The 20,688-nt window shown below is 39.9% G+C and overlaps 1 protein-coding gene across 2 annotated transcripts in view; it reads left to right on the top strand.

The window, feature by feature from the left end:
- The first annotated feature begins 5,364 nt into the window (after positions 1–5,364).
- The window catches only part of ift122 (intraflagellar transport 122 homolog (Chlamydomonas)), a 40,196-nt gene continuing 24,872 nt past the window's right edge, over positions 5,365–20,688 (top strand). For both annotated transcript variants that reach the window (XM_083895767.1, XM_083895766.1), the window contains exons 1-9: positions 5,365–5,492; positions 9,210–9,285; positions 10,182–10,373; positions 13,031–13,169; positions 14,827–15,029; positions 16,826–16,963; positions 17,229–17,393; positions 18,757–18,954; positions 19,934–20,074. In XM_083895767.1, coding sequence (XP_083751893.1) covers positions 5,380–5,492; positions 9,210–9,285; positions 10,182–10,373; positions 13,031–13,169; positions 14,827–15,029; positions 16,826–16,963; positions 17,229–17,393; positions 18,757–18,954; positions 19,934–20,074 — 1,365 coding nt within the window. In that variant the 5' untranslated portion in view covers positions 5,365–5,379. The remainder of the gene's footprint in view (positions 5,493–9,209; positions 9,286–10,181; positions 10,374–13,030; positions 13,170–14,826; positions 15,030–16,825; positions 16,964–17,228; positions 17,394–18,756; positions 18,955–19,933; positions 20,075–20,688) is intronic.

The raw sequence follows: 20,688 nt of genomic DNA, 5'->3' as shown, positions 1-20,688 counted from the left end.
ATTAAGCAACATTTATGGTGCTTTTCCACTATACAGTTCTAGCATGACTCGGCTGGATTCTACTTGATGATTTTTGCTTTTCCATTAGCGACAGTACCTGGTACCTGTTGCTTTTGCGAGGTTCTAAGCGAGCTGAGCCAATAATAAAAATGTGACACCAACACAGTTGGTCAGAGAGTCATGAGCACGACGTCCGACACAGGAATCAAAACGAAACAGTTGCCCAACTTTAGATCAGTTAAGAAGACTTAAAAATCCTGAAAGCATGTGTTAATCTTAAACATTTAGTGAAACAAATCTCCAAAATCTCTGGTGTATTTAGCGACACCGTGAGCTGAATCACAATTTTCAGTTCAGTGACTGTGTCAGACGGAGTCATTAAGCATCAACACTCAAATTAAGTTTAGTTTGTCCACTGTGGGCTATTGTTAAAAACACAGTGGTCCAAAATGGCGCCCAGTGTAGAGCTGACCCAGTTGCTGATATCAATGAAAAAAACAACAATTTATACTTATACAACCAGGTGATTGTACACTTATTTAAAAATAAATCACATTAATTTTACAAACGGAAACTTTAAGTGCTAGTTAATTCAGAGAGTCGTGCACACACAGTGGACAGTGATTTAAAATGGAGCACACAGGTGCACTGTTTGTGCAGGATATTGCCTCAGAGCGCCGCGTTTCCTCCACAGACTCGTACCGGCCGGAGCAGCGCTTCCATCATGTTGACGTTTTACTCCGCTGCACTGCAAAAGCAATATTACATAAGGCAGTGTCTGCCGCACTATTTATATGGGGACCCACTTTTTATTTTTTATTTTTACGATGACAAACTATCGTGGCCCAGTTTACAATACAAACTGCAACATGAGCAAATGTGGGCATGATGTAGAATGCTGACTATTTATACACCATTTTGGTAACATCTAATGTTTTTAATTACATTAAGTGGGAAATGGGAATAAGGGGACGACAGTTCATCTAAAATCAAACATTGAAGGTAATGTGATCAGACTGGCACTTAGGACATTTAGGTGTAAATAAATCAGTTTTCATATAAGCATCTTTAGTCTGGCACTTTATCCTCACACGGCCAGTTTCACAGGTTAATGCATTGTTTTATAGTGGAATTAATCACACGTTTAACACCAGGTGTTGTGAATGATACTGTAATTGTCTCTAGCTTTTTCAAGTGTTTTAGGGCAGGTATAAAAAAAAAAAAAAGATTAATTTACTACAGTTTTGTTCTGTGTGTGTCATTACTCTGTGTATGCTACGTATGTCCTTGACCTTTGTGTGCTGTTTTGCTGTCTCTGCTGCAGCTGCTGTAGCATTTCTGCTTTTAAAAAAACAAAACAAAAAAAAGGTCCCTGTGGGGAGGCAATAAAGTGCACTTGATTTGAAATATTCTGCTTTGGGGTCTGTAGCAGTCAGCAGGAGATGAAACATCGCGCAGACACAGGAAAGAAGAACAGCTAGCTTTGGGCGCAGTCCAAAAACCGTTAGCAGGTTTGGTTAGACCCCCATGGTTCTCAAACTGAGGTGCGTGGACCAGCAGTGGTACGCAAGCGTCCTCTGGTGGGACTCAATATACCAATATTTTCTCACATGGTACAAATGCTTGGGGAAGAGCTTCAGGCTGTTTTTTGAGGTATATGTTTTCGCCGGAGTTTGTTTGTCTGTCTGTTGGCAACATAACTCGAAAAGTTGCGGACAGATTTGGACTAAATTTTCAGGAAATGTCCGCAGTGGGACCAAGAACAAGTGATTACATTTTGCCTTGGCATAGGTCTGCGCTCTCCGAGTGCTTCTAGTTTTTTTTTTTGTTTTTTTTAAGGATCCACTGAAAGGATTAAAAAATAAAATAAAAGTAATTTAAAACATTGACGAGTCCATCCATAGACGGATAAACGGAGCGTGACCCAACGCACACCTCAAAAATCCACACGACGACACAGTTGTTGAACGCCTTTTTAAAAATCGGTGGATAATAAATCACAAACATGCTGCTGTGTGTGCAAGACAGAGTAAAAATATCCAGGTTTTCCAGCTTTTAGAAGCTTCATCTTGTGTGCTAGAGCTGTGGCATATAGAAAATTAGTTTTAAGAAGAAATTTGCCCATGCATGCCCTAATATCATTAGAATGAGTTATTTCTGTATGTTTTTTTATTTACATTTTTTACTAATATGGTGTTATTGTGAACAATATATAATACAAAATCAAAAGAAAGACTTTTATTTGGAAAAACTGAACAATTCATCAAAATTAAATTGAAATTGCAATACTGCAATTTTCAAATCGCAGGAGGCTCATTTTAGATTCATTATTGTCTTGATCTATACACATCTTACTCTGCAGACTGAAGATAACATGTTTGTTTCTTACACATCTGCACAAATATCGGACAATAATCCCTTTAAAAGCGCCATATCGAACTGTCCAGGGTGTACCCCGCCTATCGCCCAATGTCAGCTGAGATAGGCCCAGCACCCCCCGTGACCCTCTGGTTGAGGATAAAGCGGTAGATAATGGATGGATGGCGCCAAATGTAAGCATGTGGCCAAAAACGGTTACTACACTCAAATTCTATTCAATTTCTTCGTAACTGGCAACCCGTGGTTGCTCGGCAGCTGAGACTCTACTGACTGCAATGATTGGTAGGTGGCGCCAAATGCCAAAACATGATTTCAAAACATAAACATGATATGATAATGCACCTTTAAATATGTTTTTCGAATGAAAATATAGATATCGTGAATCCTGTCAAAATAATCGCGAATATTTCAAAATCCTTCACCCTTACTGGAAATATACTCACATATTGCACCGCCTCTACCTTTTCTTAAAAATGTTTTCTTTTACATTTGACCAGACCAGACGCTCTAATATATCCTATCCACAGTTATAGAAACTGAGCAAATATTACCATCTGAGAAGCTGTAACATATTATTAAATCTGTTTCCTTCACAAATGGAGAATGAATCGATGAGCGGGGGAAATTTCTACTGGTCAACTAAACAACTGCCATGTCATCATAAATCCACTATTCTCTCTCTCTTGCAGTGTTTATGACCTTGCCTTCAAGCCAGATGGCAGCCAGCTCATCATCGCCGCAGGGCTCCGCGTCCTTGTAAGACTCTCCTGTTGTCAATCAAGTCTCAATAATATACGTAAAAGAAAGAACACAATACTTTACATTATGCTAACATTCGATTTACCGTATTCTGGTTTCAGGTTTACGACACGGCAGATGGGGCGATCATACAGCCTCTAAAGGGACACAAAGACATCGTGTACTGCGTGGCCTACGCTAAAGATGGTACGCTAGCGGCTCCTCATCACGTTTCCTGTCGTCCGGTGTCGTTGTGACCTTTCTGACCTCTGTGATTTTTGTTGTCGGTGCAGGAAAGAGGTTTGCCTCTGGGTCGGCAGACAAAAGCATCATCATCTGGACGTCGAAACTGGAGGGTATTTTAAAATACACGTATGTTCCACTTTTTTAAAATCAATTTTAATGTGTTTTACTGTGGTTTGTTTTTCCTGTAATGTTCTGTGTTTTAATTTTTTTTTTAAATCCTCTGCAGACACAATGACTCTATTCAGTGTGTCGCCTACAACCCTGTCACTCACCAGCTGGCCTCCTGCTCCTCTGGTGACTTTGGTGAGTGGATCATGAGTGTAGTGTTGTTGTTGTGAACAATATTGTAAAACATTGGTTGTCCAAAGTGTGAGTGCAAGTGGTGAGAGGTCATTTAAGTGGATTGATAAAGAAAAACCCTGATTCAAACATAAAAAGCTCCCGCAATTAATCGGGATATTCACGAATGGTGAAAGTCATTTAATAATATTTTTAGTGCTGGGTTAACTCCGCTAACCCAACGTTAACACATGCCGCGTTTCTATGACGACTGAGCGGAAAACTACGTGCGTGACGTCATGTTTACGTGACTCCGGATTGTTAAAATGAGTCTCTAAAGTAACGCTAAACTTTAAAAACAGAGGCACACATACACAGTACGCTGGTTATGTGTGGCGCTGTTCTTTTCCTTTAATAAACACACCGCTCCAGTTCGACTCTAGGTGCGCTAACGGTGCAAAACTAGCTAACGCAGCTAACGGAAAAACTGCGTTACTTTGGAGACTCATTTTAACAAACGGGAGTCACGCAAACATGACGTCACGCGCGTCTTTTTCCAGTCGGTCGCCATGGAAATGCGTCATGCTCTAACGTTGGGTTAATGGCGTTTAGTCTAGGCACTGTTTACCAGTTAGCTCTGTTAGCTGCGTTAGCTCCTTTAGCGCCGTTAGCGCGCCTACAGTCGAACTGGAGCGGTATGTTTATGAAACGAAAAGAGCAGCGCTACAAATAACCAGCGTACCTGTGTGCTGTGTATGTGTGCCTCTGTTTTTAAAGTTTAGAGACTCATTTTAACAATCGGAAGTCACGCAAACATGACGTCACACGCGTCTTTTTCTGGTAAGTCGTCATGGAAACAAGTAATGTGCGTTAACGCATACGCCCTTAACCGCCGCTAACGTGCTCAGCACTAAATATTTTACTTGAAAATGTTGTCTAGCACGCCAACATACAGTCTTGGGTATTTATTTTGAAGTGCTACAAAAGGGAGTCTGCCTCTTTTCCAGTGCTTTTAATGATTCTTGTTTTTTTTTTTTACTTCAGTAAGTGGGTTATAAAAGTTATTTTAATAACACTATATATTACCATATCATTTTCTACAGTATCAATGTAACAAAGATTTGTCACAAAATATAATTTAAGTTTAGGCTTTGTGTAAAGCTGCAGCTAATGATAAATCGATAAATATGTCCATTATTATATTAATATACATTCATTTACTTGGAGACACAGCACAAAATTCTAATCTTTAGTGACATGTTTTTGGAACAGTGTAACAGTTTTTTCAGAAAAATGTTATGTAAGATTATAAGAAAAATGTACATTAATCCCCTTTTTTAAACATTTATCACAATAATATTATGGCCAGGTTAATAATTATCACTGCCTTATGCCTACTTGTGTTGATCTGAGGTATTTTGGAGGATCCCAGAGGAGATTTAAATCAGGCTATTTGGTAATGGCTGCCATAAACAATAAATCTGATTTAAAAAAAACAACATGAAAAGACCGACCTGAGCGACTGAATGTCTGAGCGTCTTTTTCCATTTTTCAGGTTTGTGGTCACCGGAGCAAAAATCTGTCAACAAACATAAAGTCAGCAGCAAAATAACATGTTGTGGGTAAGTGAAAGTCTTCACCTGTGACAGTGAGACTCTTTAATGTGACAAAAATGACTGAGGGAGCGTTTGGTTTGATTGCAGGTGGACAAATGACGGCCAGTATCTGGCCCTGGGCATGATGAACGGAGTGGTGAGCATACGCAACAAGAACGGAGAGGAGAAGGTGAAGATCGAGCGGCCGGGAGGCTCCTCCTCTCCGATCTGGTCCATCGCGTGGAACCCTTCAAAGTGAGTGGCATTTTTTTGTGTGAAGGGTTTGTTAGATTGTGGCCAGCAGGTGGCAGTGGTCAACCAGAGAGAGGTGACGGCATCCTCTCCTCTCTTTGCGATGCCCTCTCCATCCAGTGACAGCAGGAGCAAAAAAGCTGAAGCCGCTACTTGACAGGTTCATTTTAGAGAGAAGAGGGAGGAAGATGAAAAAAGATGACAGTGATGAGACAAAGAGGACGAGATGTACCAGATATGTTATTGTTGGTGCACTACAGGAAATATGAGGGGGTCATCAGAGGGAGGTCACACTGAGAGCTGCTCTGAGATGTTCAGTGTCTTGCACATTTATGCTCTGACAGGTTTCTCACAGCACAAATGCAGAGGGGGAAAGAGAACTACAATGGTCTATTTAACTAAAAGTACTATTACTTCTTTTTGGATATATCTGATCCAGTGATTTTTACCAGTATCGGACCGATTCCCATCCGTAACGGTGTTTATGTAACACCAAAACAGTGATTTCATTCTTGGGACATATTTGGCAAAATCCACTTTTTATTCATTTAAATCCTCATATTTGGGACTCTGGAGGTCCTATCAGTCGGCAAAGTGAAGGTGAATAAAAATGATTCACTCATGGTTTTGTGGTCCTCCTCAGTCACACGAAAAGTTGTATTCTTGGCTCCACAGTGCAGCACAGAGTTCTACACACATTTCCAGCCTCAGAGGATTTATCTGTCCAGTGGATACATGTTATATATGACGGCAATGTGCCTGCTAGAGCCTGCAAATAATCACTTTTCCCAAATGCTAACTGCTAGCTCCCAGTAGCCTCTGTGGCTGATGTCATTTCCTGTCCCTTAAGTTTAGTTTTACTTTTTTTTTTTTTAAGGTGGACCTAAAGAGATACTATTAACAGAGCGTTCTGAACAGAGCTGTTTTGGCAGGATGATTGAACTGCAGTGTTGCTTCTTCCTTATGGTATTTTGACCAAAGCATGTCACAGACATGTTCATTAGGACACCAGGGAACTAGGTTAACTTAGAGAAATAGGCTATAATATGACCCCTTTAAATCTATTATTTGTTGGAGATTTGGGTTAAATAACACTAAAAGAGTCAATTAAACTCTTTATATTTAACTAGTTTAGTGTTATGTTCACAACAAATGAGTTAAAATGAACACAAATCCCCCCGGTTGTATCTTGTCGTTTAGTGAAGATTTACCATCCCACCGTCCCGTTTGAGGTGAAACGGTGAAGCGACGTTCCCATGTTTCACAAATGCTCTCAGATGGTTATGGCGTCCAGTTACCATGGAAACACAGATTATGTATCAGCAACGTTACGTCGGGCCCATAATTCACACAAGTGAAATAATGACAAGTCTAAAAAAGTGCAAAAGTAAAGTTTGACTTTAGTAGTTTTTGGACTTTGTGTTGTTACATGTCCGTCTAGTTTTTATCAAAGGGACACCTTTACTATTTAAAGTGTCATAACATGTCAACACAAACATATACGGAGGTATAATGTGTCGTTTTAGTGCCGACTAACAATACAACCATGAATTGTGGACTACGTTGTCGGGCATTTTGAAAATCTATAAACCAAACGAGCTCAAGGTCACAGGTCTGGCTGTCACTTTCCTTGCATTTCCTCTTTAAATTTGACTCAAAACAATCAAGTAAATAAGGTAGGTTTTTAAAAAAAAATCTCTAAAAAGTACAAGCACACAGAAAACGACTTAATTAAAGTAACACGATCGAATGTAATTCGCTGCTTTCCAGCTTTTCTTAAATGTATGAGCGCATTAATTCCGCTGATAACCGAGTAATATATGTAAAAGTTCCCTTTAATGATAAAAAGATCATTCTTTTTGAGTCACATTTTTTTAATTCTTAAAAAAAACAAAGTCTCTGATTTCAGCTTCCTTGGTGTGTATATTATTGTCTGGTTTCTTTGCTTTTAAGCATTTTCTATTGTATGAACCAGTCAACTAAACCTTTAATCAAGAAAATAACCTGCAGATTAGTCAATAATGAAGACAACCATTAGTTAAAGTAGTAGTAGTAGTATTGGACACTATTGTTAGTTATTTTTTTAGATATCTGTTTATATTTTTACATTTATATGCTGTTTTTTAACGTTTTGTTTTAATAGTAAATACCTAACCAGAGACAGGTCGTCAATTAGCCTCACATATGCATGACATTGTAGTTCTTTATTATTTTTTATTGGTAGATAGAGGGAATGGATGAAGTCCTAATTAACATAGACGGTGGCTATTTAGCGCTCATTAACACTGTGGCCCAATTCTAAATGACTCCCTGTCGAGTGTCCGTCCAAATCAAGTCACACTCGCAGCCGTGAAGGACGGAAAGAGAAGTTAATTCGCAGTTCAGTTATATATTTTAGCAGATGGAGGGAAAGAAACTGGCTTAAAAATATGGGCCAAAAACGGAAGATTATTTTCGTAATCGATGAATGGTTTGGTCCATAATTGATCAGTGATTGTCAAACCTGGAAGTGACGATGTTCTCCAATGTCTCGTTTGTGATTTCTTTGTTATGTGGAGCAAAGAAACGGAGAAAATATACACGTTTAAGAAGCTAAAACACTCAATTCAAACCGATTCATTGTTTCAGCTCTACACTCTAGAAACAAATAAAAGTGCTAAGTAGAACCATATAAGCAGAGCCAGACGGTAACGGAGTACATTTACTCGAGTATCATTTTTGGGGAGTACTCGTGACTCTACTCAAGTACATTTGAGAGGCAAATATTGTACTCTTTACTCCAGGGATTCTCAAAGTTTTGAAACCTGAGGGCCAATTTAGGAACCCAACATTGGACTGAGGGCTGCCAAAGGAAAAAAAACAAGGAAAAAAAAACACAAATCCCATTTGTAATAATTTTAATGACCAGATTTCAGTTCTACAGTTTACACTTATTGGTCTGTATCCAGTAATGACCAATAAACATTTAACAAGCTTAGTAGCTCCTGGATTAAAACTATCAACTGTAATTCATTGCGGGCCGCAGGAAATGTTTCTGCGGGCCGCCATTGGCCCGCGGGCTGCACTTTGAGAACCAATGCTTTACTCCAATACATTTCTATCCATAACTGTGATAATAAAAACTAATAAATGAAGAAAATGCAACTCCATGGTCAGATTTAGTTGAGAGACGAAACCATGGATGAAGACGCAGCAGGTCCAACCCGGGAATTGTACTATTGATACTCAAGTACTTTTAAAATCAAGTACTTTAGTACTTTTACTTAAGTAGACATCTGACTCTAGTACATTTACTTGTGCTTGAGTAAAATTTAGCAAGGGGTATCTGTACTTTTACTCAAGTAATGAAACTGTGAGCTCTGTCCGCCTCTGCACATAAGGTTCTTCGGCTTGTTCTCATAGGAGAACCCTGGTAGGTAGAACCTTTTTATAAAGGTTCCACCTTTTAGAGGGTTCCACCAAGAACCCTTTTAAAACCCTTTATTCAGGAAAGGGGTTTTAAAGGGTTCTCTGGATCAAAATGATTCTTTATTACCATTAGTGTTACCAAGAACCCTTGAAAAACCCTTTCTTCCTGAAAGGGTTTTTCAGAAGCAAATGGTTCCAGGTAGAACCTCGGCCCTTGTGGAACTTAGGACCCTTATTTCTAAGAGTGTAGTTACTACCATGGAGTATTTGTGCCTTTTAAAAAAGTGAATTTCCTTGTGTTTCTTCACACAGGGATGAACATAATGACATCCTGGCTGTGGCAGACTGGGGTCAGAAGCTCTCCTTTTACCAGCTCAGTGGAAAGCAGGTGAGCAACCGCCATGTCTGTGAAAGAGAGTTCTTGAATGGCTCTCTCTCTCTCTCTCGAAAACAGCAGGGTAACTTGGCAGGAAACATAAATACAAAGTCTCATTAGCGCAGTGTATTCCAATAAAAACACTCCCTTGCTTCAGACTCTAAAGATGACGACAGGTCATTACCACACGCGGGGGTAAAAAAAAAAAAAAAAAAAGACTAATAGAGTTTTAAATTATATCAGTCCATCATATGTGCGATCACTCCCAGAAGGAGCGAGGATCCATCTATCTGTCCGCCATATTGGGACCTCTTCACTGAGTTTTTTAAGACTTATGTTTCCTGTTGTAATGAGACTGTCAGAGTCTATTGAAACCATGAGCGCACATTGGAAGTGATCCTGCTCTGCTTTAATAGCCCCCCTCGCTGTCCGCCATCCTCCCCTAAATTCCCCGTGGGCAGTAAAATAATTATAGACAAATATGCGCTGTTCTCTCGTCTGCCATTTTGCCTTTGGATCATTTATTGTCATCAGCCCCATTTATCTATGTAAGTGGGCATTTTGTTTTGATTACAACACCAGGAAGTGAAAAAAAAAAAAAAAAAAAAAGAAATACAACGGCCAATTGTGAGGCAGAGAGTGAGAAGAAACAGATGCACTGAGCAGGGGAACTCATATGATGTTGTGCACATGCACTTTGAACAATAATACAATGGAGGCTATTTTAACCAGAGGAAGACTTTCTTTTTTTTTGTCTATCTCTTCATCAAACACTGAGCGGGGCTGCGACAGGAGGCTTTGATGTGTGTTGGCCCGAGTTCCCCCCCCCCCGTGCAACAAATAAGGGAAATACTTTCCTTTATTTTTCAGATTTTGATGATGTCCGCTTCTCTCTTTGTCCCGCGCAGATTGGAAAAGACAGGACTCTCACCTATGACCCGTGTTGCGTCAGCTACTTCTCAAAGGGCGAATACATCGTGATGGGCGGCTCCGACAAGCAGGCCTCGCTCTACACAAAGGACGGCGTGAGACTTGGCACCGTCGGAGAGCAGAATGCCTGGGTGTGGACGTGCCGGGTCAAACCTGACTCCAACTTTGTGGTGGGTCCGCAGCCTGTGAAGCCATATGTTTGGTGAAGTTATCCAAAACCTTCCATGGAGTGCGTGTCTCATTCACTGATCTGTGTAGAGTTAACTCACATCTCCGTACCTACACTACCGTTCAAAAGTTTGGGGTCACCTATACAATTATTGTTGTGTTTTCCATTAAAAGTCACACTTTTATTCATCAAAAGAGTTGCAAAATGAACAAAAAACATAGTCAAGACATTGACAAGATTAGAAATAAGGATTTTTATTCAAAATAATAATTTTGCCCTTTCGTCAAAGAACCAGCAAATTTTTCCCGAGGAGTTAATGGTCTCAATTGCAAGTTTCGGATCTTCTTCAATAGAACATTTCATTTTGTCAATTATGATCCCGCTTAAAGGCAAATTGCATCTTGAGTGAACACCAGTGTGACTGACAGCTAGCATCTTTCAATAGATACCTGGTTGCAGGTAATGGCTGTAAAGTTAGTGGACTTATCATCCACATGTACACTACCCACTACCTCAAAAGTTTGGGCTCACCTATACAATTTCTTTGTGTTTTCCATTAAAACTTTTATTCATCAAAAGAGTTGCAAAATGAATAGAAAATATAGTCAAGACATTGACGAGATTAGAAATAATGATTTTTATTCCAAATAATAATTTTGCCCTTTTGTCAAAGAACCTGCAAAACTGTTTTCAGCTGTGCTAATATCATTGCACAAGGGTTTTCAAGGGTTTTCTAATCATCCAATAGCCTTCTCACGCAATTAGCAAACACAATGTACCATTAGAACAGTGGAAATGGGCCTCTATACACCTATGTATATATTACATAAAAAAACCGACGTTTGCAGCTAGAATAGTCGTTTACAACATTAACAATGTATAGAGTGTATTTCTGATTCATTTAATGTTATATTCATTGACGAAAAAGTGCTTTTCCTTCAAAAAATAAGGACATTTCCAAACGAGACGGTAGTGTACGTCTGTGAATCAGAACCATTCTAAACTGACAGGCACACGTCAACACGCCTGTGTTTAACTAGTGCTAAATAGAGATGTTGAAAGAAGAGATGGTGATAAAAAGTAAAAACAGAAGAGTTTTGACAGCAGCAGGGAGTAAAATAATTGTGTCAGGAGGTGGAAGCCACAAAAACCACACATTTCCATCGGCTGTCCTCTGGAGTGCCAAGAAAAGAAGAAGTGTGGACTGTAATAATAACTGAGGTGGTGGAGGTTCAGACAGTCAAAGAGGGAGAGAGAGAGAAGAGCATTGAGTCAAAGTCACTAAAGGTTATTTTTCTGATTGTTCCTCAGGGGCTTAATGTATATTTAAAAAAAACTGAGAACTGAGCTTCTGCAGTGAGTGACAGAGACGCTGCTGTGAGGAAGACACGGACACAAATCAGGACTAAGAGGCTTAGCAGGAAACTTTTCGTGGGTGCACTGACCTCAGACTATCCCCATCATCAGGTGAGCCCGGCAGAACTTTGTGAAAGGACGAGTCTCACTTCATAGTCCAACCGTTTGCGGCTGCCATCTTGGTTCACAGACGTAGCGTTTGTGCTTCCGTCCTCCCTCGCGCCAATCGAGAAGTTACGCGCAGCGATCTGCGTGCAGTTACAATACTATAGAGAGAAGAGAAACACAATTCAAAACTATTCACACAATGAGCAAGCACTGGGCGTCAGTAGTAGGAAGAAATCCCAGACTCAAATATGTGCAGCCATCTGCCTCGCCCGGTTGGGGTGAAAGGAGAAAGAAGGAGACTTCCACCACCAAAACATGTTAACCAGAGAGCATTTATTTCATTCTTTTTAAGATGATTAAAGATGATTTGCCCTTTTTTTTTGTAATTTCTGTGATGAATGAGTGTAATTCAATACAAACTATTATTTAATTTAAATGAAAAAAGCATCGCTGCTAGCAAAAACTGAATATATTGGGCTAAACTTTATAATTTGTAGGCCTGGATGATGCAGAAGCAGGGACATAGCCATTCTCCTCAACTTTATTGTCAAATATGAAAGGCTATGATATGGATCAAATACAAATTCAATTATTGTTTGCTTTTAACGGCTTTTTAAAAATATATAATAATAAATAATTGGACCATACATTTAGGTCAATGAGTGTGTGTGTGTGTGTGTGTGTGTGTGTGTTCACATTTTGTAGCACAGCGGGACACATGGTCTGAGGAAGTTTTGAAGATTTGTTTACAGTCCGAAACCTTTTAAGTCGGAACATATTGATGAATCCCAGATTCGTGTCTCAAACGTTTTTGTGAGCACACATTTGTGTTTCTAACATATGTTTGTGAATGAGGCCCATTGTGAGGGAAGGACGACAAGAACGAACACTGATTAAAGCTCAGAACCTGACACTCAAGAATGCCATGCTGCTGCATTGGATACACTTTTATGATCTGGCGGTAACACAACCCTTTCTTTAGCTACACTCATGCACACCTCGTTTTATTGTACAGTAACACCTTTACAGCTCTTTCATTTCAATAGATTTAACTCGACATGATGAGGCATGCAGGAGAGCATTGGTTGTTGGCAGATTCTCTCGGCTCTGCCGTGTTGATGCTTCAACAGCAGCTCTCGCAGTCTTTTCTTAGACGTGTTAATAAGATGTGCCGCTACATTGTTGTCTCTCTAGGTGTTGGGCTGCCAGGATGGGACCATCGCCTGCTATCAGCTCATCTTCAGCACAGTTCACGGACTCTACAAGGATCGCTATGCCTACAGAGACAGCATGACAGATGTCATTGTCCAGCATCTCATCACGGAACAAAAAGGTAGAGATTTGTCAGAGAGACGGTGTCTCCATTTAATAACACTCCAAAGAATAGATTATTATGTGACACGTTGACGGTTAAAAAGCCTTTAATATTTCAAGGGAATTGAATCATATCAACAGGAGTACACTACCTTTCAAAATATCCTTATTTTTGAAGGAAAAGCACTTTTTTTTCAATGAATATAACATTAAATGAATCATAAATACACTCTGTACATTGTTAATGTGGTAAACGACTATTCTAGCTGGTTTTTAATGGAATATGTACATAGGTGTATAGAGGCCCATTTCCAGTAAACCAATCTCTTTTGAGGAATAAAAGTGTGACTTTTAATGGAAAACACCAAAAAATTGTAGCGGTGACCCCAAACCTTTGAACGGTAGTGTAACTTTCCAAAGCATTTCAGCCATCAAGGCAAACGCAAAACCTCACAGTCGTAAAAAAATCTAAAGCAATTAAAGGAATACTTGTGTGCTTAATTCTGCTTCCCAACCTCAAGTTTCCCCCTGAGTTGAGAAACTGAGTTACGTGCCCACCAGTGACACTTGGTCCTTTTAGCGTAACTGTTAGCAAAGATAGGGGACACCGGGGGCGGAGTCATCACTGCACGGCTGCATGAAACTGACGTCACTTCGTTTTACACGTGACACGAACAAACCGGTGACTAGTGACTTGTAAACCAGTTGTTTTCAGTGTAACTGAATCATTAGAATCAGTTCATTAAAATTATTTGTTCAGTACTTCCTCCACGACAGAAGCACAGACTCCATCTGATACAGCGGCAGGGTGTGTGATGCTAGTTGCGATCAGCGGTGCTGTGGCTAAATACGCCAGAATCCTCTGTTCAATATTGAGATTTTAGACATTTCCCTGGTAATTGTAGATTCACCCACGTTTTTAGGATTGTTAAAGGTGCCACATGTAAAAATGTGGCCAAAACCGGTTACTACATTCAAATTCAAAAATACCAAGGTCTTTTAGGTTTCATTTTCTGACGTAACTGGCAACCCGTGGTTGCTCGGCAGCTGAGACTTTATTGACTGTAATGATTGGTAGATGGCTTGATTCTTGTGTTGAACGCGTCTTCCTGTGACGGCACTGACCAATCAGTGGCCAGCAGTACATTGGATTTGCATACCAGAACGCACGTCATTCATTCATTATTTGCACAGTAAGCTGCGGCTTCACATGAGAAACACATGCTCTGGCGTCTACGAAAACCAAACAGTTATGTACTTATACACTCAATCTTATGGATGGTGCTACATACAAATTTATATAGCACTTCTCCAAAAAATAAAAAAAAAACGACAACATTAAAAACAACTCAAAAACAAATTAAACACGGTCATATAGGAGTAAAATGTGCGATAGAAAGTGAAGCGTTACCAGCCGCAGAAATATTAAAAACAAGAATGAGGTAAATCACTATAATCATTTAAAGGAAGCTACTGACTCAGTCTGATGTACAGTACTTCTTAAATTTCATTAGCTCTGTTGAAAACACCCCATAATTTTGACCACTGGATGATAGTGTTTTGACAGCGGAATCTTTCACCATAATGCTCAGCTGCGTACTCGCTGCTCATTAATTCCCTTCCCTCATCACACCTTAAGTGCCCTCACTTCCTCTTTCATTTCCTCTCGCCTCCAGTGAGGATCAAATGTCGTGAGCTGGTGAAGAAGATCGCCATCTACAGAAACCGCCTCGCCATCCAGCTGCCAGAGAAGATCCTCATCTATGAGCTCTACTCGGACGACTCCTCAGACATGCACTACCGCATCAAGGAGAAGATTTGCCGGAAGTTTGAGTGCAACCTGCTGGTCGTCTGTTCCCAGCACATCATCCTGTGTCAGGTTAGACGGAGCAGGGCTGCACTTACTTTGAGTTTATTGCTGCTGCCACAGAGCCTGTTTCCATTTTGAGCCTGATGTTATGAAAGAAAACATTTTTCCCCACAGTTGTGCTTGTCAGGCCAAATTCTGACTTCTTGTACTAATACGCAGCTGACAGGTTGCACAAGAGTCTGCGGAGACGTTTCGAGCGCTATTAACGCGGTGGAAGCAAAACGAGTTAGTGATTAGCCGTTCACTGCTAGCCCAAACAGTCCAGATAAATATGATAATACCGTGGAATTTGCTGGTTCCCCCCAGATGTTTCTGCCTGCTTTTGCCAAAGGCCCCAGCTGTGCTGTGCATGTGCACTGCAGACTCTTGTCTCATTCACTTTCATAACCCTCCTCCTGCTGGATCAAGTGAGACAGTTGAATGAACGGGACAGACCACAGCCTGGGTGTCTCTCGGGGGAATCCACTCTGCTTCATGTCTCCATGTGTTTGACAGAGGATGGTAGGGAGGACGAGCAGCCGTAACACAGAGGTTCTATACTTTTTAAATCTGTCTGTGTGTCACAGAAGTGCCTTTCAGATCTCCCTCGAGCAGCCGTGCTCATGTTTCACCGCTCTGACAGCTTTTAGACCCTATAAATGAGCTGTGGTCCTATGAACTGTGTGCGCGTCTGTGTCAAATCAAATGGCTGTTTATCTTTTAAGTGTTGGTTTCTGCTATCAAACCACACTTGATACTGTTGAACAGAACAATGTGCTGAGATATATACTCAACATTTACAAGTTCTTGTAAACGCTCAAAGGGGATGGGTCAGGGTTTTTTCAAGAGTGGTTATATGAGGTATTTACAGATTAGGCTGCTGCTGTTTCCACAACCCACCCATGGACACTCTCACTGATAACATGGCTGGAAAGAAACCCACATATATTAGCCACTTTACAAAGGTTCCCCCCTCATGAAATCTACTTCTGACTAAGTCTAACTGATGCGTGTAAACCACTCACTCTACCACACCAAAGTCCATTGAGAAAATAGTTCTTGGTCTGATTCTGCCACATTTGGTAAGCTGTATCACTGAGGTAAATATGAATAAAGGATCTCAAACACATTAGTCACAAGCTAGCACTTTTGAACTTTCTGAGAGAAGTAGCATTGCATTAGCTATAGATAGACAGATAGACAGATAGATAGGTAGGTAGGTAGGTAGGTAGGTAGGTAGGTAGGTAGGTAGGTAGGTAGGTAGGTAGGTAGGTAGGTAGGTAGGTAGATGGATAGATAGATTGATAGATAGATAGCTTATAAGCTAAATAGCATTATAGATAGATAGCTTGTAAGCTAACTAGCATGCTAGGTACATAGATGATATATAGATAGCTTGTAAGCTAACTAGCATGATAGATAGATAGCTTGTAAGCTAGCTAGATCGCTTCTAAGTTAAATAGCATGATAGATAGACAGCTTATAAGTTAACTAGCATGGTAGATAGATAGATAGATAGATAGATAGATAGATAGATAGATAGATAGATAGATAGATAGATAGATAGATAGATAGATAGATAGATAGATAGATAGATAGATAGATAGATAGATAGATAGATAGATAGATAGATAGATAGATTCTAAAGTCAGTTTTTCTTCTATCCCTGCTGGTGTTATCAGTAATCGTGAGTGCCTAGGTCCCTTATACGGCCTTGAAACCCCTGGACTATCCCTTTAAGTGTGAGGCTTGACAGGCTGTGAGAATAATTGAGGCAGTCACTGTTTCATGTGCTGTTTGTAACTGCCGTCTCATTTTTTCTTCAGGAGAAGCGGCTCCAGTGTCTGTCCTTCACCAGTGTCAGGGAAAAGGAGTGGGTGATGGAGTCCCTTATTCGCTACATCAAAGTAATTGGTGGTCCGCCAGGAAGAGAGGGCCTACTAGTGGGGTTAAAGAATGGAGCTGTGAGTATTTTGAGAAACTCTATTCCCACATTAGGTAATTGAGATGACTTACATAAAATGACTTGGAGAGCCTCTGGTTCAGGAATTTGCACATAAAAGAAACGACTTCTTTCTTCTCAAAGAAGATGATATTTATTTATATGAGCGTAGGACTGTGAGCCACATGTAGTGGCTACAAAAAGGGGGTTTTGACTGGTTAATTAGCTTTATTACCATTGTTCTAACGCAGTCTTTGTTTTTGCTGCTCACTGTTTCTGTCACATAGATCCTGAAGATATTTGTCGACAACCCTTTTCCCATCACGCTGCTGAAGTTGTCGACGTCGGTGCGCTGCCTGGACATGAGCGCCTCGCGCAATAAACTGGCTGTGGTCGACGAGCACAACACTCTCCTGGTCTATGACATCAACAGCAAAGAACTGCTTTTTCAGGTTAGCTGGTAGAGTTGAAAAGTACTCCACTTAATACTGCAACACCTCCCCGATACCTTAAATAAGAACAGACCCAAATACAGCTTGAATGCATCTGTAGAGTCTGTTTGGAGGACACATGGTCTTTTACATGTGCAAAAGATAGATAGATAGATAGATAGATAGATAGATAGATAGATAGATAGATAGATAGATAGATAGATAGTTTGTAAGCTAACTAGATAGATAGATTGTAAGCAAACTAGATAGATAGTGTGTAAGCTAACCAGATAGATGGCTAGATATATAAATAGATAGTTTGTATGCTAACTAGATAGATATATAGGTTGTAAGCTAACGAAATAGATAGATAGATAGATAGATAGATAGATAGATAGATAGATAGATAGATAGATAGATAGATAGATAGATAGATAGATATGTTGTTGTAAGCTAACTAGATAGATAGATAGATAGATAGATAGATAGATAGATAGATAGATAGATAGATAGATAGATAGATAGATAGATAGATAGATAAGTTGTAAGCTAACTAGACAGATAGCGTGTAAGCTAACTAGACAGAAAGCGTGTAAGCTGGCTAGATATATAAATAGATAGCTTGTAAGCTAACTAGATAGATATATAGGTTGTAAGCTAACGAAATAGATAGATAGATAGTTAGATATGTTGTTGTAAGCTAACTAGATAGATAGATAGATAGATAGATAGATAGATAGATAGATAGATAGATAGATAGATAGATAGATAGATAAGTTGTAAGCTAACTAGACAGATAGCGTGTAAGCTAACTAGATAGATGGCTAGATATATAAATGGATAGCTTGTAAGCTAACTAGATAGATATATAGGTTTTACACTAACGAGATAGATAGATAGATAGATAGATAGATAGATAGATAGATAGATAGATAGATAGATAGATAGATAGATAGATAGATAGATAGATAGATAGATAGATACTTTATTGATCCCCAAGGGGAAATTCAAGATGTCCATATAAGGAGTTATGCATTATTTCCGCAGCAATTTACCAAGGGTGCACCTGCGGCATTTGTGCACACCTACACAGACTTACACATGCAACCACAGTGTTATCTTGCATACTGAAATATCATTTTGTCTTCATGAATAGAAGTCAGGTGTGTGTGTTTGGATGTAGAGTGGGAAAGTGAGCTCTGATCACAAGCGGTCACAGGAGACGCCCTCAGGGTGCATTTTAATGTAAAGAGACATTAATTGAGCTGTCTGGTCGTGATCGAAATCAGATAAGTCAGGGGAAAAGAAAAAGACTGAGTGGTTCCACAAATACCCATGGATCCTTTTATTTCCACAACGCCTCTTCGCTGTAATTTCCCTGTAGGAGCCTAATGCCAACAGTGTGGCGTGGAACACCCAGTGTGAAGACATGCTGTGCTTCTCTGGCAACGGTTACCTGAACATCAAGGCAAGCAACTTCCCCGTGCACCAGCAGAAGATGCAAGGTTTCATGGTCGGCTACAACGGCTCCAAGATCTTCTGTCTGCACGTCTATTCCATGTCGGCGGTGGAGGTGCCTCAGGTGTGTTGTATGCTGTCGGTGTGTCCGAGTCTGAACACCGTGACATTGATAGATGCTGTCATCGTGTAAGAATGACAGCATATCCATCTTAGTGGCCAGGATATTACGATATATACTCAACTCATACATGTTTTGATTTTATAATATTGTTCATTAGTTGTTTATTACTTTGCAGTTGTTTTCACAGATTGAAAAGTATGAGTATTATTGAGAAAAGTATTATTGGCTTTATTATGTTCTATCATGTGCAATATATATATCTAGATGACATCATGTAATTTCATTTGCACCACTATTTCGACACTTATTTTATTTTTCACTTTGGATGTTCTTTTTACGATCTTATCTTATATTGTTATTGTTATTTTTGTACTGTTATCATTGTAATTTTGGAGCAACCGGGAACAAGAATTTCCTTTGAGATTAATGAAGTTCTTATCTTATCTTATCGACTTATCTTATGAGGCACTGATACACTGACCTGATTTTAGCCTTAGTTTAACTTACCAAATAATACCGCGTTATAAACTTGCTGATAGGCGGCCTGTTCTAGCTGAAACCAAGCCAACTGCTTTGCCCTTTATAGTTTGGCTTATTTGAAGCACTCCTTGGGCTTGTTTGTACCCGAATGTTGAAATGCACTTATTGTAAGTCGCTTTGGATAAAAGCGTCTGCTAAATGTTCATTCTCTTGCACTAAAGTTCATATAAAACATGAGAGTTTTTAGCTTGCATGGACACAGCGGCTGCTCGTCTCCAAACAAAGGATTTGAAAACACTGAAGATAACACATTTTAAATGTACTGTTAGAGGCAGCGGTGGATTCGACAACTCCTGCAGAGAGTGTGCGGTTTACAAACTTCAGTTCAAAAAAAGGGTGTCAACACTGGGCCTCGCTGTTGCAGCGACGTCAGTGTTGATAACGTGTCAATACTTGTGTAATGCTCTGTGATGTGATGTTGTTGTTGCTCTGTCCGCAGTCAGCACCCATGTATCAGTACCTGGAGAGGAAGATGTTCAAGGAGGCCTATCAGATCGCCTGTCTGGGTGTGACCGACAGCGACTGGAGGGATTTAGCTACAGAAGCCCTGGAGGGACTTGACTTTGACACAGCCAAGAAGGCCAGTCTCACATACACACACACACAGACACAGACACACACACACACACACAGACACACACACACACACACACACACACACACACACGCATATTTGCACATATTCCTCATAGGATTCTGCATTGACATCTATTCATTTAAACAGCCTCAACAAAGCCTTATCCAAACTGTAACACTGACCAGTTAATGCCCACAATTCAAACTTTAGCCCTAACCCAAAGCCTGGGTTTTACATCGATTAACCCATTCATTTAGTACAAACGATTCAAATGATTGATGCTACAGTCACATTAAAACAATAAGCAAAGTTCATAATATTGTGCTGTTCTTTTTTTCTTTTGGGGCAGAAAAAACAGCTGGTCCTATAAAAGAAAAACTTAAGAAATCCAATTGACCGACCTCTAAATCAGTCATTTCCCAGAGACCGGGTGGAGGTTGTTAAATAAATCGAATCCTTTTTTTTTTTTTTTTCCCTAGTGGTTTACTGAAGATTTATATTAATAGGATGACTGGTTTACCTATTCAAAATAGTACTGTGTGCTGCAGGAATTGCAGTTAAAACAGACTTTATATTACTCGTGATTTGGGTCGCGATGGAGTCCTGAAATCATTTTC

The sequence above is a fragment of the Microchirus variegatus genome (assembly GCF_963457635.1).
Source record: "Microchirus variegatus genome assembly, chromosome: 9".
Classification (NCBI taxonomy): Eukaryota; Metazoa; Chordata; class Actinopteri; order Pleuronectiformes; family Soleidae; genus Microchirus; species Microchirus variegatus.
Note: the sequence above shows the minus strand (reverse complement) of the source record. Positions and strands in the feature narration are given on the sequence as shown.